The 18,090-nt window shown below is 33.0% G+C and overlaps 1 protein-coding gene and 1 long non-coding RNA gene across 2 annotated transcripts in view; one reads left to right on the forward strand and one right to left on the reverse strand.

Annotated features, from left to right (window-relative positions):
* Positions 1 to 18,090, reverse strand: part of LOC143054394 (neo-calmodulin-like) — a 121,095-nt gene extending 103,005 nt beyond the window's left edge. Inside the window, exon 1 of the mRNA XM_076227402.1 lies at positions 18,015 to 18,090. Within this exon, the coding sequence (XP_076083517.1) occupies positions 18,015 to 18,041 (27 nt within the window). The 5' untranslated portion in view covers positions 18,042 to 18,090. The remainder of the gene's footprint in view (positions 1 to 18,014) is intronic.
* On the forward strand, positions 440 to 5,401 carry LOC143054391 (uncharacterized). The gene is made up of 2 exons (XR_012971656.1): positions 440 to 957; positions 4,323 to 5,401. It is a non-coding gene; the product is annotated as an uncharacterized LOC143054391 (long non-coding RNA).

Here is an 18,090-nt window from a genome sequence, read left to right on the forward strand (position 1 = left end):
CAATTTAACGGTCTCTTTTACCTTGAAAACTGAACGGAGAGGACGTTAAAAAATTAAGAGAAAGATTTTACATACACTATCAAGATAAGTATTGTTTTAATAAGTTTATTTAAGAATTCATATTTTAAATCTGATTCGGATTTAATGATTTTATTTATGTTTGTTTTTATTTTAATATTGAAATTAACTTATTACTTCGTCGAATTAAATATGCGGTTGAGCCACGTGGCATTGAAATTCTAAATGAATAAAAAAAAAATTTTTATTAGTATATGCATTGCCTAGACATGTTTAATTTCACAGTTTATTCATCCTTGATGCAGAATGTTAAAGTACACCTGTTATAATGCGTAGAGACAGGTAGGTGCATGTTTACAGGTTAAGTTGATCATAAATTGTTTATATATTTTACATATCACAATTCGTGATGTACAAAAAAAAAAATAAATAAATAAAAATATGTTTAGATAAGAGACAATCTAAGGAATTAATTTATTAAGCTCAAATGACAGAGTTGATATATATGAATAAAATTAATACTGAAGCCGATGCATTGAAACTGTTACAAAAATAAATCAAATTAAAAGACAGAATACTAGCTATGTGATGTTAGTAAGTACTTCAATTTTTAACCTATTTTGTTTATACAAATGCCTAGAATTGGTCGACGAAGAAATGGGAATGGGCGCGTACGAGTGCCCGTTGTTGAAGCGCAACCACCAGAGAGACGACGCGGAAGGAGAAACCGTGCAGTTGCTGCACCAAGAAATCAAGATGTGGGGGCAATTGTTGGTGAAGTACAGGTACAAGCACCTCTTCCTCTACAAATCCAGGCTCCTCCTTTGCCAATTGAAAGACAACCTGCCTTGCAAGGTCCTGTAGCACCAGCAATGAACGTACAAGCGCCATTTGCGCAAGTTGAAATACCAGCTCCTGTGCCAATGCCTAATCAAAATGGTGAGATAAATAATGATCCTATGCTTATACCTAATCAATCAGAATGTGATGTTTACGTATCCCAAAATTTGAAAGAAAAAATTTGGAATAGAGAATTTATAGATTTGTCATTACTTCTTTATCAAAATTTTATTAGCCAAGTTGACAGACCTCAAAATGTTATAAGTTATGATAATGCAGCTGGTTCACTTGTAATTACATCAAACAAAAACAGCAAAGTTAAATCTATTCAAAACATTGAGTCATGGACTGATGCATTTATAAATTATATGAAAATATTTATTCAACGTTTTCCAAATTTAGCTAGTGAATTGACCACTTATATGTCAATCATTAGAGGTACACAAGTGTCTTTTGAGAAGATTTATTGTTATGACCAGCAATTTAGATTAAGAATGGCAAATAATCCTACAAGATCTTGGTCTTCCATTGATGGCATTTTATGGTACACCGTCATAGCTAATGGGGAACCGGAGGGTAATACAATTCAACAGACAAGTGTAGGTAATCGACCATGCTATGATTATAATTTCAAGGGAGCTTGTAATCGTCAAAATTGTTTTTACACCCATTTATGTATGAAATGCGGAATGGCCCACCCTTTCGCTGGCTGTCAACAAGTAAATAGCAACCAGGCATATGCTCGTTCTCAAAATGCAGCCCGAGGTACATATCAAAATAGAGGTGCTAGAAATTTTGCACTTAGAAGTCAAACAAATTTTCAAAGAGGAGCGAATTTGAATCAAGGATTTAGACCTCGAGGAAGCAGATTCCCTGCCATTCGAATGGTCGCACCACATACATTTAACAATTAAATTTTATATTTTTCAGAATCTGTAATTAATCCGTTGGACATATGGTGTCTTGGCTTTACTCCGATCAATATCACAGAATTAAATAAACTTCTTTTCAATTACCCAAATCAATATGATGCAATGATATTATGCAAGGGATTTTCTGAAGGTTTTAGGTTAAATTATTTTGGACCCCGATGTAGGATTGAATCAAAAAATTTACATTCAGTCATCCAAAATCCTGGGGTGGCATGGGAAAAAGTCATGAGTGAAGTAAAAAATGGTCGCATAACTGGTCCTTTTTTGACTAGACCTATATCTAATCTAAGGTGTTCGCCTATAGGTGTAATTCCTAAGAAAACGGGTGGATTTAGATTGATTACGCACTTATCTTTTCCGCCGAATTTGAGTGTAAACGACTTTATTGATGAAAAATTTACTACAGTAAAGTATTCGTCTTTTGATAATGCTATTGATATGATTAAAAGATTGGGTTCAAATGTTGAAATTGGAAAAAAGGACATTAAATCCGCCTTCAGATTGTTAAAAATCTATCCGGGGGACTTTGATCTATTAGGGTTTAAACTTAATGAATATTATTTCATAGATAAATCATTGCCTATGGGGTACTCAGAATCAAATTGCTTATTCGAAAAATTTTCAACTTTTATTCAATGGGCTGTCATGACTGAGTCCAATTCAGATAATCTTGATCATTATTTGGATGATTTTTTATTTGCTGGTAAAAGCAATACTGAGGATTGTAAAAATTTGATGAATAGTTTTGATAGGGTATGTTGTCGTCTTGGAGTCCCAATTGCTCATGAAAAAACAGAAGGCCCAACAACAAAACTTAGTTATTTAGGTTTGCTTATAGACACAGAAAAAATGCTTATACAAATTCCGGAGGACAAAGTATTGGAGTTAAAGTCAAAAATTAAGTGGGTATTAGGTAGGAAAAAGATAACTTTAAGGGACCTACAATCTTTGTGTGGGTCATTAGCTTTTTGTGCAAAAGCTCTACCTGCAGGCAGAGCATTTAGCAGACGAATTTATTTGGCAAGTAGTCACGCAAAGAAACCACATCATTATGTCAGAATCACAGAAGGCATGTATCAAGACTTATTGGTATGGGAATTGTTTTTAGAAAAATTTAACGGTATTAGTTACATGCTCGACATTGATTGGACTTCAAATTCAGTTTTACAACTATTTACTGACAGCGCTGGTGGTTCAACAAAAGGGTGTGGCTGCTATTTCCAAGGTAAATGGGCTTTTCTTAAATGGCCAGTAGAGTGGTCTGGTACTGAAGTTCTCAGGGATATATCATATTTAGAAATGATACCTATTGCACTATCTGTTTACTTATGGGGTAATCTTTTTCAAAAAAAGAAAATTTTATTTAATTCGGATAATAATGCCGTAGTTGAAATTTTAAATAAGAAGACGTCAAAATCTATACGAATTATGAACCTTGTTAGACACATAGTATATTGGTCATTATTAGGCAACTTTCACATTAAGGCACAGTTCATTCCTGGTTATACAAATATAATTGCAGATTGTATTTCTCGTAAAAAATTTCAGAAATTCAAAAGTCTGGCTCTAACAGCAGATACACATCCAGCTACAATTCCGGAGGAATTTTGGAACATTTTAGACCAGAAATAGCAAAGTTATTGGACGCCTCGAATTCTCAGAATACATGGAAAACGTATAATAATGGACTGACTTCATTTGTTTCATTTAGATTAAAAGAAGGTTTAGGAAATACATGGCCACCCAGTATTTCGCATTTAGTTAACTATGTTGCTTATTTATCAAAATTAGGATATGCCCCTGCAACGGTTAAGGTGTACTTGTCAGGCTTAAGCTATTATTTACGAATAAATGAGCTCACTGATTTGACTTCATCGTTCATTATACAAAAAATGTTGAAAGGAATGGACAAATTATATGGCGAAGTGGATAGTCGCAAACCTATAACTGTAGAAATATTAGCTCGATTAATAAACTCGTTGCAATTTGTCTGCTCTTCAGTATATGAATGTACTTTATTTAGATCCATGTTTTCATTAGCATTTTTTGCATTTTTGAGAATCGGTGAAATTACAATTAATAGAAATACGCAACATGTCATTAACAATGACGATGTCAATGTTTCACATCATTCACAATCTGCATATATCACAATTCCCTTTTCGAAAACAGACCAAAAAGGTTTATCTACAACATTAACAGTTGAAAGTTTTAATCAAGTAGATATTTGCCCGGTGAGATTGTTATTAAACTTTATTTCAATCAGACACCAAAACAAGGGACCATTTTTTTGTCATTTTAACAAAACTGGTGTAACACGATATCAATTTTCTAGTGTACTATGCAAAACCATGAAATTTATTGATTGTAATCCAAATGAGTACAACACACATTCATTTCGAATAGGAGCAGCTACACATTTTGCTATGAACGGTCATACTGATGAAGAAATTATGACTTTAGGTCGTTGGAAATCTGCATCCTTTAAACGTTATATAAGAATTGAGCTAACCAAATAACTTATAATTTCAGCTTGTCTTAGTAATGAAATATGGATTATTGGTTCTTCAATAATATGCAGTGCTCGTGATCACTCAGAGAACAGACCTTCAGGTAGTAATTTAGGTCTTTTGAAAAATAATAATTGTTTTTTGCGATGGGCAGGCAAATCTGGTATGAAATGGGACGATGTTGTTGGCACAGTTAACAGCATCATTAATTTATGCAACAAAATTCCACATGCGTTGATATTGCATTGTGGTGGGAATGACATAGGAAATGTACCATGTGGTGCTCTGCTATATCATGTTAAATTCACAATAGCAATTCTGTCTCGCATGCTCCCAAATTGTTCTCTTATATGGTCAAGCATTCTTCCCAGGCGATCATGGCGTTACTCAAGTGATGACCATGCCATGGAAGTTACAAGAAAGAGAATAAATAGGGGAGTGAGATCTTCTATACTCAAACATGGAGGATACGTTATCAAATATCCAGATTTTGACGATCGTCATCCAGCGCTATATTCTGACGATGGAGTACATTTATCTTTTATTGGAAATGATATTTTCTTGAATCAAATTCAGTCAGCACTAGAAACATTCATAAAGTATCCACATTGTGTTGTATTTCCCCACGATCATCTTTAATTTAAAATAAACAGTTCATAATCTAATGGATTAAATACATGTATTTTATGAAATTTGGTTGTTACATAAATGTTGAATTCGTAATATCTTTTATCATTTTGATTGTTTAAATCAGTTGTAAGTTGCTCGTAGAATTGGAGATAACTGAATTGTCATGGGTAAATTTTGTGGCGGATTATCATTCTGTACTAAAGTCCGATTGATAATTTTGGCGAAATTTACTTCATTTTATGCAGACTATGGATAGCCCAGCTGCTAATTCTGAAATATTGCTGAATGGACCGCCCTTCAGTACACCAGCTTTGGATCGCCCAGCTGTGATACAATGATTAGTTCAATCGTCATCAACATTTTATTGATTGACAAATATTTTGGTTGTGTACTGTTGTTGTAACAGTTGTTGTTGTTTTATGAATGAATTTTGATTAAATGTTGCCATGACAATTCAATATCCAAACAAAATCAGAGTTTGTTATTTGTTGTACTGAAGAGCCAGTCTGTGATAAAACCATGCAAAATGGTCCAAATCCAAAATATTCCAATCAGACTGATATTTTGTATTTTAGATACCTTATATGTAATAACTATTTGTGCAAAATATTTTGAAAAAATATTCAGCCATTATTTGTGTATGCCGAACATTCGATAATTGTCTATTTCTGTACTGACAAATGGCCATTTCAAGCCTATTTTAGGGTATTTTGACCTGATTTTTTTTTGTTTTATAGAAAAAATACAGCTTAATGATAACAAATATCTTAACTAATAACTTAAAATGAAAGGAAATTATGATAATTCAAAAAGTTGTGAGATTTCTCAATACCCCTACTAACAGGTTGAAATTGCATGGTTTTGAAAAAGTGCCGATTCAGCAAAATTTGTATATTTTTAAAGGCTTGAATCTTGTAAGATCATGTTTTATTTTCAATAAAATGTAATATTTCATGAAGCTTATATATTTATCTACAAAATGCAAGAAAATGGTGCTCGGCAAATGATACCTTCTTACGAGAAAAAAATAAATTAAAGATAGGCGTGATGGCCATTTTGCCAATTTTTTGATTTTTTGATCTGTTTCATTAGAAACTTTTTAAAAGTATGTAATAGTCAAAATATAAGAAAAATAATTACTGAACTAATGTTTACTGGTTATATTAATTGAATAAATCAAGTTTAACTTATAAAATATACTAAAGGAGTAAACCCGGGAAAACCGCTTTTTTGCATTTTTTGCCCCTAAACGGAGCATTTTTACCATATGTTTAAAATCTTTACTTATTCAAAAGTAAATTACTTTAGTAACTTAAAATGGGCTGTTTTATTTACAATACTATGCACACTCATCAGGTAATATCACCATGAGTTCTTCACAATTTTAGCATTTTATAATAGTCTAGTTTTTAGACGCTTTTTTGTCTAAATTCAAAGTGGCCACAATTGAGTTCAGTCTTAAATTTTTAAAACATGTTGTATTTGATAATGATTCATAAAACTGTTTAACATATAAGAGATAGAGACTCAACATGAATGCAACCCCTTGCAATTTAGACAAAAATACTATCATAAAAAGTACTAAAAATTCTAAGCACGTCTCCTTCAGATGAAATCGGGTTATTTTCTTTTCTAAAATAGTATAAAAATGTAGACAAAATTGTACAAACTGGGCAGCCTTGTACATCCATGTTATCTATTTCCAGAAAAGAGGAAGATTTAATAGTTTTGTGAATTTCATAGAATTGTGCCTCTTACCTAGAAAAGTGCTATATTTTGTATATTGTGATAAAGCTTTATGTCAAATATAAAGAGACTACTCCTAGTAGTTCCTGATAAAACTGGAACTGAAATTTTGTGACGCTGACATGAACCAGTTCGTTATCCCTATGTCAATTCTGGAAGAACAGTGGACATAACAGTAATGTTAAGTTTCCTCCTAGAATGTAATCTCTAGCAATTTGAGGCTTGGGAATAAGACATGTAAAATACAGATGGCCTATTACTACCAGCTGAGACAAACACAAATATTTCAAATTGCAATAAAATTTATTTCATAACCACATGTAATAACCAGATAATCCACAGGGTGCAGCTTTATACGACTGCAGAGGTCGAACCCTGAACAGTTGGGGCAAAGTATGGACACAACATTTAAGCTTGATATAGCTCTGAATTTGGATTGTGATTAAATAGTTGACACAACAGAATGAGTGTGGTCTAAGAACTTAAACTTAAAAACATTTAATTTGACATTTACTTATTATGGTTCAATATCCAAAATCTAAATACATGGTTAGATTCAGCATATCATAGAACCCCAGGAATTCAATTTTTGATGCAATCAAATAATGTTCAATTTTAGACCCCATTAGACATCAATGTGGACCAATTTGATAACCGGGGCAAATATTAAAAATCTAAATACATGGTCAGATTCAGCATATTGAAGAACCCCATTTATTCAATTTTGTTGAAATCAAACAAAGTTTAATGTTGGACCCCGATTGGGAACAACTTGAAAACTGGGCCCATAATAAAAAATCTGAGTACATTTTTAGATTCAGCATTATCAAAGAACCCCAAGAATTAAATTTTTGTTAAAATCAAAATAAGTTTAATTTTGGATCCTTTGGACCTTAATGTAAACCAATTTGAAAACAGGACCAACAATTAAGAATCTAAATTCACTGTTAGATTTGGCATATCAAAGAACCCCAATAATTCATTTTTTTTATGAAATCAAACAGTTTAATTTTGGACCCTTTTTGGCCCCTAATTCCTAAACTGTTGGTACCAAAACTCCCAAAATCAATCCCAACCTTTCTTTTATGGTCATAAACCTTGTGTTTAAATTTCATAGATTTCTATTTTCTTATACTAAAGTTATAGTGCGAAAACCAAATATCTTTGGGTGACGACGACGATGTCAACGGCAACGTCATACATGTACCAATATACGACCAAAATTTTTCATTTTTTTGCGGTTGTATAAAAACAAATATACACAGATAAATGGTTAAACTGTTGAGCAGACATACAATTACCCGGCCATGTCCACTTGTATTTTTGTCCATCTGATGAGTTCAGCCTTTTTAAACTGATTTTTATAATTCGTTCTTATGTTTTACTGTTATACCACTGTCCTAGGTTAGGGGGAGGGTTGGGGTCCCCCGCTAACATGTTTAAACCCGCTACATTATTTATGTATGTGCCTGTCCCAAGTCAGGAGCCTGTAATTCAGTGGTAGTCGTTTGTTTATGTGTAACATATTTGTTTTTCATTCATTTTTTATATACATAAGGCCTTTAGTTTTCTCATTTGAATTGTTTTACATTGTCTTATCGGGGCCTTTTATATCTGACTATGCGGTATGGGCTTTGCTCATTGTTTAAGGCCGTACGGTGACCTTTAGTTGTTAATGTCTGTGTCATTTTGGTCTCTTGTGGACAGTTGTCTCATTGGCAATCATACCACATCTTCTTTTTTTATATTGTCATTAAAATGGTAAGATTTTACTGTTTATATACATGTAATATTATGGTGGTCTACCGTAAAGAAAAACGTGCAAAATGGTCTAAATACAAGTTTTTAATCATGAATGAACATGATAAAGGTATTAGCAAAAAAAGTAAAAGTTTGATAGATCTGAAAAAATTTAACATAATAAAGTCATCAATATCTATTTTAACTTAATATTAAACAATTTTGCAGCATCAGAATTTTTTGGGATAAAAACAAGCATTCTGTGAGTAATACATGACAATACAGTCATAGTCCCCAACCCGTTACAAATTCATTGTAATGGAACAAAATTTTAACTTGATCTATAATTTGTCATGGTGTAAACTACATAAAAATATCGAGACAAAATCTTCAAGCAAAAAAACAAAAAAACTTGTTGAATTCTGACTATCTAAGTGAACTTCATATGTCCAAAGACCACAACTCTGCACACAAATATCAGACTGGAACAAAACTGAATCACTAAATACCAAAGAAAAGGAAAAACATTCAAAATGTCATTTTTGTCTTTAAAAAAATTAGTTATTTCCGTTTGAACAGAAATCTTCTAATGAATAAGTATTTCATCAAAAATTTAATTCTAGAGAAAGGGCTTCAACTGAACAAAGAAAAAGCTTAAAGCGTGAATAATGAATTCGACCTGTAACTTGTCATGATAAATCAATAAACCAAATATCAAATCAAAATCTACAAGCACAAAAAGTCTTGATTTGCCGAAATGACAGATAGACAGACTGACAGACAGACAAACGCAGTGCAAACCTAAGTCCACTTAGACGTTAGCCGTTAGGGGACTTAAAATCAAAATCTCAAAGTATCAACAAACAGGAAAGAGATGTTCTTTGGAGAGGTGACATTCAAGATAATTTTGGAAAAGCTTTCGATTTTTGAAGAAGTAGGGTCACCTCAAATGTCTTTCTTTAATCTTTATTTAATCTGAGATATAAATCAAACACTTTTATATGGCACATTATATATGCACATATAAACTTTTTTCGTAGATGAAAAAAAATGGCCACATTTTTTACATACGCTCTAATAGACACAGATTTCGAATCTAGACACTCAATGAGTGATTGCCCCTATAATTGGTTGCATCCCCATCAAAAGTTTCAAACAGGAAGATTTTTTGAAGTACAAGTATGTTCACAACTCTGTTTCATATAAAAAGCTTTTTAAAAGACTGTCATCAATTGAAAGTATGTGAAAATCAGGTGCTCCGCAGGGCACAGCTTTATATAACCGCAGTGGTTGGACCCTGAACAGTTGGGGCAAATTAAAGTTGGTCACAATGTTTAAGCTTGATGCTGTCTGAATTTGGATTGTGATTGCATTTTTGACAAAAATAAAGGTTTTTGTTACAAAATAAATGCGGTCAAATATCAACAAATCTATTGCACAATACTGTGCAATTGAAGATTTCTTCTTGAAAATTTGAAAAATTTTGAAAAAAAAAAGAAATCCCTTAAAAATTTTTTTACAAATCCCCCCCCCCCCATTTATTGAAACCCCCTTTAAGGAATAACCCTTAAACACAATCCCATCCTTTCCTTTTAAGTATATAACCTTGTAGTACAATTACAGAGAGATCCATATACTTAAACCCAAGTTATTCTTTGGAAACTAGAAACATGCTTCTTTTTGGCCCTTTTTTTGGCCCCTTATTCCTACATATTTTGGACAATTAATCCAAAACTAAATCCCAGCCTCCCCTTTGTTATATGGAGCATTGTGGTACAATTTGAGAGAGATCCATACAATTACACACAAGTTATTGTCTTGAAACTAGAAAAATGCTTGTTTTTTGGCCCCTTTTTGGCCCTTAATTCCTAACTTTGAACCCATGACCCATTTAAATAAATCCAAACCTTCTACGTGGGGTTTTAAACATTGTGATACAATATCAGAGCAATTGAAATACTTGTACACAAGTTATTATCCTTAAACTATAAAATGCTTGTTTTTTGGCCCCTTCTGGATCCTTAATTCCTAAACGGTTGGGACCATCATCCCCAAAATCGATCTAAACCTTCCTTTTGTGGTATTGAACCCTCTGAAAAAAAATCATAAAGATCTATACACTTAAACTAAAGTTATTGTCCGGAATATAAGTCTACTTTGATCAGTTTTAGTTGAAATATTAAGGGGCAAAAACTATTACAATTAGTGCATTTTATAGATATTTGGGAGCATTTTTTTCCAATTTCCCAATATTTGCCAGGCTAAATTTTTTTACTTGTCTTAGAACTGATATGCACCTTTAAAAAAATCCTAAAAGTTGAAAAAAATTAATATGATCTTGAGAGAAAACACCTACTGAGTACATGTACTACATGCAAGTTATATAATACATCTGTTGCACGAACCTCTCTGGCAACCTGCCAAAAGGTAAAAAAAATGTCAAAATGCATTTTTTCTTTTTTTTTATAATGTTCTTTGCAAAATATAACAAGATAATGCTATATTTAGGAGATATATCAATTATCCAGACCTTTGAAAAGTACCTAAATATGGTGATTTTTTTTGCATTTTTTTTTAATAATTCACAAATATGCAAATAAGGCTGTTAAATGAAAAATAGTGTGAATTTACAAAAAAAATTTTTTTTATCTTAACTCCTAAATACCCAAACATTTTGGAAATATATATAATGTTGCCCAGTTATAACTACCAATTTGGACGAAATTTGAGATTTTGCATGGTTTTATGGCAGACTGGCTCTGAAATACAAATCAAGGCATCAATGGCGTCTGTTCGTCAATTCTGTTAATTGGTAATTTACACCAAGTGGTATGTTTGATCCAATGATATATTCAATAATAGAATTTAATTAAATGAAAATTAAATTCATTTATTGAATTAACATATATACATGTATTGAGACTCGACAAATCGAGTCGTCCTTTACTCTTATTATGCTAATTTGAGCATGTGACAGCCGAGTAGTAAAAGTCCGTGCAATTTAACGGTCTCTTTTACCTTGAAAACTGAACGGAGAGGACGTTAAAAAATTAAGACCCTCCTCGCCCACCCTTAAGAATTGAACTTTGTTTGCTGCTGGCTCTATTTATTTTTCAGATGCTCCAGTCTTCAAACACAAATCCGTCATGGTAACATGCTGAAGCAGTCACACAACCGGAGCGAAATTTACTTCATTTTATGCAGACTATGGATAGCCCAGCTGCTAATTCTGAAATATTGCTGAATGGACCGCCCTTCAGTACACCAGCTTTGGATCGCCCAGCTGTGATACAATGATTAGTTCAATCGTCATCAACATTTTATTGATTGACAAATATTTTGGTTGTGTACTGTTGTTGTAACAGTTGTTGTTGTTTTATGAATGAATTTTGATTAAATGTTGCCATGACAATTCAATATCCAAACAAAATCAGAGTTTGTTATTTGTTGTACTGAAATACAAATCAAGGCATCAATGGCGTCTGTTCGTCAATTCTGTTAATTGGTAATTTACACCAAGTGGTATGTTTGATCCAATGATATATTCAATAATTAACTGTTAACAAAACTTTGAATTTTGGAAAAACTAAGGCTTTTCTACCTCAGGAATAGATTACCGTAGCTGTATTTTGGCAAAACTTTTGGGAATATTTTTTGGTCCTCAATGCTCTTATTTATTTGGCCTTTTAAACATTTTTTTGATTCGAGCGTCACTGATGAGTATTTTGTAGACGAAACGCGCGTCTGTCGTAAGTGTAAAATTAATTGTCCTGGAATCTATGATGAGTTTATTTATTTATAAATCCCATCTGTGCACCCGCATATACACTTTTAATTTAGTAAGTTATTTCAGTATTTATACACCAAACAACGAACCATTGTATTACATATATAAGTTCGAGATAAGTGTTCTTTTATATGTATATATATATATCGGTCTTTCATCTTCCCTATTAAAATACAATATACAATCGGCAGATTAAAATTACAGTGCATATTTGAAAAGAACAGATGCACTGTTAACGAGTCGATCTCAATGTGGTTTTTTTTCAACTTTTCAAAAGAAATTAAGTTCACAGGCAAAACTTTAAAGTGGTGCTAACGTTTGAGACATCAACTTTCAAGATGTAATGCAAATATGTTACTTGCATTTAGATATTTGAAGAGGAACACAGTGTTTAAAACTATTACAAATCTGAACTGTTATTATACTTATCTCGCTGAAGAGGAAAGGGATGATTTTTTTTCATTCTGTACATACGAAAATGGTAGAAAAAAACATCTACCAAAATTGCAACATGAAAATGCATGGCCTTGGGCTGCTAGAACTATTACGATGTGTACATTGTGTTTTTGTGTTTTTGTTATTTGTTTTAATGCTTAGTACCAATATCCTTTTCTAATAATTGTCTTTCTATGTGTTCTGATGTTGTATTGGTAAATCACTGTCCTACGTGAGAGAGCACATGCAGAGCTTGTAAAAATGTTCAACCTGCTATATCCCTTATCATTCTGCCCCCAAACCAGGAGTCCAAAAACCAGTGTGTTATTGATTTACGTCTGCTTGCCGGCTATAACATTTTGAAATCAAATTATATTACGAAAGATTCATATATTTTTTTATATATCTTTATTGCAAAATTACACCCATAATTAAGGGCCAAGCAATACTTCATAAAGCCTAGCTCGGATTATTGGTCCGGATTTTAGGTTGCTGTCACATTGGCAAGCTTACCACGTGACAATTTCCTACACAAATAAAAGAGCACATGTATCAGGGAAGTGACAAAGACGTTGGCCAATAAAAAAAATCTGTAAGATTTAGTGCAAGGTTGTTAGTGATACTAATTCACACAAAAAACACAAATTTGAGTGTTCGTTTAATTGGAACGCATGGCTGTCAACTTAAAGCAAAAGTACAGGCTATAAAGGGCATAATTTCTAGTAGAAAGGATAAACATATTCCTCTTGTATACATACAGGTATTATACAAGCATTAATGCCAGTCTGAATTACCCTATAACCTAGGTCTAAGTAAAAAACTTACCGTCAATATGACGCGTGAAATTGACGCATTTTGTAAATATGATTAGACAAGGATAATTGGCAAACAGGAAGCATTTTATAGTTAGAATGTCACAATCAAGGTTGCTAGGCATATACTAAAACATTGGCTACCGGAATCATCGTCACCGATTTTTATTTTCGTTTTATTTCGAAACCATTCCAGTGCAGTTGAGGGTGGAATAATTAAAATGTGTTTTATTAAAATACTTTTTTTTATCTGACATATATAAATTATGTACATATCACATATAAACATGGTATGAAAAAAAAACTCGGAATTAAGATGCCGGTAGAGTCGCTATTATTACCATACCAAATGCACTTTTCAACCATCTGATTACAGGGGATTCAAAATTCAAGCTAATAGAACGCGATTTAATAAATCCAAAATGGATTCAGATCGGCTTTTAGATTGGGCACTGTTTTTTCCACAAGAAATGGTCTGCCATTTTTAATCAGCTTTTTTCCAGATTTATTTGTAGATTGGAAAAAAAAATACATTTAAGATTTTTATTTTATATGCTCAATCGCCTCGGCGGTAGCGTGCTCGCGTCGCGTCGACGTGCGGATGCTTTGGCAGGGTCAAACTAAATATAAATACATGTATGTGTTCAACCATCTCTGTACGAATGCACCTGCGTCGCATGTGGAAAGTTCCAGGTTTGCAGCCTGCAAATATTTGAATGTAACTAAAACTGTTATCACAAATTCACATTGATACATGGATTAAGCCAGTCCATTTCAACTGTTCAGCATTTTACAAGTTTCCGCTATGAAGTTGCATCTTTCGTATAGGAATGTACATGTTTATATTAAAATGACATTAATCAATGTAAAGATATTAATACGTCTGTTTGTGATCATCATTTGTTCTATAAAAACCAACCGCAGTTGGCAACAATATGGCGGGAATGTGAACATGTTTATTTCCCGCCAAACAATAATGTTAATATTAACGAGTTTGTTTCATCGTGTTTGGAATATATACAACTGTATTTATCATTAAACTGATATTCACCTTTTGTTAAAAAATGCAAAACAAAGTATATATTGTCAATAATATTATCTTTTTATGTTGAATCAAACACATGACACCATAAAAAATTACAGAGGAATTATAGGCCAATGCTATTGTGATTGTATTAAAAGACCTTCATAACTCAATTTTAAGATCTCCTGAAATATGTGAAAAGTGGGTGGTAGATTCGGGATCTTTTTTTAAAAGAGAAGACGCAATTCCTTCAAATTAAGTATGTCCGACGCGTCTTTGCGATCGGTTTGAAGGCCATGAATCTTTTTTTTTTTCAATCAAAGTTAGGAAATTTCAGGACCTCCATAATTGCATGAACAAAGATTAGTCGTTCTGCTCGCAAGCAGAATAATGAGGGAAGGGAATAACAGGGTATTGTGATATGTTTTCCAGTAATGTTTTACACTGCAAATTAAACACCCAATATTCGAGTAGTTATTCCATCTAAAAAAAGAACAATAAAATTGAAAATGGAAATGGGGAAAGTGTAAAAGAGACAACAACCCGACCATAGAAAAAACAACAGCAGAAGGTGACCAACAGGTCTTTAATGTAGCGAGAAATTCCTGCACCCAGAGGCGTCCCTCAGCTGGCCCCTAAACAAATATATACTAGTTCCACTTCAGTGATAATGAACGCCATACTAATTTCATAATAGAATGAATTCCAAATATTTTCCTATATTGTACTTGACATTTCAAAGTAATGCCTTATCCTTTCCATTAGGGACACTAGGTTCAACAGCTTCCGATTGCCAGTGTTCCTTCCGAAGTCACGTAGATCTCTCCTCGCAACACACGCTATCTACCACCAACGAAAACGTACAGCGCTAAACACCAACAATTAATTAACCGACAAGTAATCGCTCCCTTAGCAACTCTCAATCCAGGAAATCATAACATGAAGCGCAAACCATGGTAAGTAAGTACATTTTGTAATTAACATATAATCAAGGATTTGTATAGTAAAATATAATTATAGTTAAAAATAAATATACACCCGGCTCGTTGGGCTTATACGTCACTTTAAACTTAATGTTTAAATTTTCAATACGCAATGTGAGATTGTTACATATAAAGAAGTTCCTTCCTTTTACAGAAATAAATTTAAATATTTGGCAGTTTGTCTTTGATGAAGTGTCATCAAATTAGCAAATGTTCTATTATCAATAAAATTACTATCAAAGTTCACTGAATAAAATAACAAGTGTCTTAGATTATGGTAAGCTTTACATAACAACAAGAAATGTTTTTCATATTTGACAGATCCGTCATCGCAGAAACATTCGTCTCAACTCGGCCGATTCCGTACGCGGATTTTACCGAGGATTGCCGAATGATTGCAGAAATTGCAAAATCGTTCATCAGCCTCATTTCTAAATCGCCCAGTTTCAATGCGGATAGGTAGTTTACATGTACAGTATACCACAGCGAAATTGTGCCATAACTGATCGTTCTTGTTACTTGATATTCATTTTGCCGTAAAGTTCAGACTCGAACAAGGAATATCGCGATCGTGTCAACGGGGACAAATATACTCCATATGCAGACTCTTCGATCAAGTTCAGATATGTTATTCTGTTTGCCCTCATTACCACACCGTGAGTTGATATTGGCGGAGGACTGTTTACATTCATTAAACAATTTGTTAATGTAAATAACTTAGTTAGCGATACTAAGTGTGAAAAAGGCACCGCAGTCGTCGTGTAATGTTGTTTTTGGCAGCAATAAAAGTAATTTACAATACACAGGGTTCTGTGTTTAACCAGCATGAGAGCTATTGACATATTTTTTCAACAAGAATAAATATTTCCCAAAGCCTGTATGTCGCACTGTTGCACGGATACACTTAAAATATATGTAGGGAGTCACATACATGTATATTTTAAATTTGACCGAATTTCCTTCTGGATACTAGCTCTTGATCATAAGCAAGCTTCAGGTGATGTTTGGTACAAATCCCGGATAGTACAAAACAATTATTAAAATTAAAAAAAAAACTTACACCACAGAGTGAATGTATTGTATCCTGGATGAAAAACTAATTCCATTTATAAGTAAAATACGGAAAAAATGGATTTTTGTTTACAATATTTACTTCTGGATACTATCTTATCATCATAAACAAGCTTCTGTCCAAGTTTGGTACAAATCCAAGATAGTACAAGAAAGTTATTAAAGTTAAAAAACACTTTACAAACAAAGTAAATGTATTGTATCCTGGCAGAAAAACTAAGTCCATTTATAAGTAATATACGGAAAAAAAATATTTCTTTTGCAAAATTTACATCTGGATACTATCTCATGATCATAAACAAGCTTCTGTCCAAGTTTGACATAAATCAAGAATATTTTGAGAAAGTCATTAACATTTCAAAAACTTTAACAACAGAGTGAATATTTGTGAACGCTGTCGCCGACGACGACGACGACGTATTGTAGGATCACTATGTCTCGCTTTTTCTACTTAAATCGAAGGCTCGATAATAAACTCGTGCTTTTCGATTAATCATGTATACGATCTTTTGATGACCCGGTTGGGTTAAGGAACTCGGCCTCTGATTCGTAAAATTTAAGAAAGCGTGGAATTATCCGACCATGTGCCTTTGACATTTTAGACTTTCGTGCAGTGAGACACCATCAATTGAAGGTCAGAAAGCTCTTTGACTTGTACGTTCTCAACTAATTATTTTTAAGGTTGAATTTAAAATCATGTTACTGGTATATTAGATAGGGACAGAAATTTTGCCTTGCAAAAGCCTTACAAGGACCACTGGGAGAGTTGTTGTAAGGGTTCGTTAACGTCATGAGAGAGAAGCGTAGCACTCATGTCTCCACCTGTACAAACCATTTGATCTATAACGTCACCATTCTAACCGGACGTGGTTTATACATCCAGAACAACCAAACGGACATATTTCATCTAGACTTAGAATAGTTTCTCCCGAAGTTTCCAATAAGCATTGTATTTGCTTGACAAGTGCAATGCAAATACGACCTAATCTTCTGAACGTGACTCACTGCAATTTCAACATATTAATACCATAGGAGGATTTAGGAGGCGTAGGGTGCACGATCTTTTGTAAGAAGAACTTGGTTGATTATATAGTGAATTACTAAGGCATGACTTGGCAGTCAGTCTGGTATAATGAGACGTTAATGTTCGTGTTTTGTTCTTCATACAGAGATTAAAACACAGGCGAATCGAGTGGGACCAAACGACAGTTGGAGAAAATAACATTGAAAAAATTAACAAAATTTGCTTAAAATATAATACTAGCCACACCATTTACCACAATTACATACGAAATGTCTCATATTATGATGTTGTCATCCGGTGGTCAAGACAGAGATATTTGAATGAAGAAAAGATGTTGTTGGCGCGCAATAAAGAAATAACATGCAATGCATAAAAGTAAAGTACCAATTGAAATAAAATGATCATTTATATTTATTAAATACTATCCCTGAAATAAATATTAATGAAAATAATGCTACTCACTGGAGTCAAAGCCATTAAGCAGTTCATCTTCACAAATTGTTCAAATCGGAAGCTTGGATTGTTTACTATACTAAAA

Source organism: Mytilus galloprovincialis, chromosome 12 (genome assembly GCF_965363235.1).
Source record: "Mytilus galloprovincialis chromosome 12, xbMytGall1.hap1.1, whole genome shotgun sequence".
Classification (NCBI taxonomy): Eukaryota; Metazoa; Mollusca; class Bivalvia; order Mytilida; family Mytilidae; genus Mytilus; species Mytilus galloprovincialis.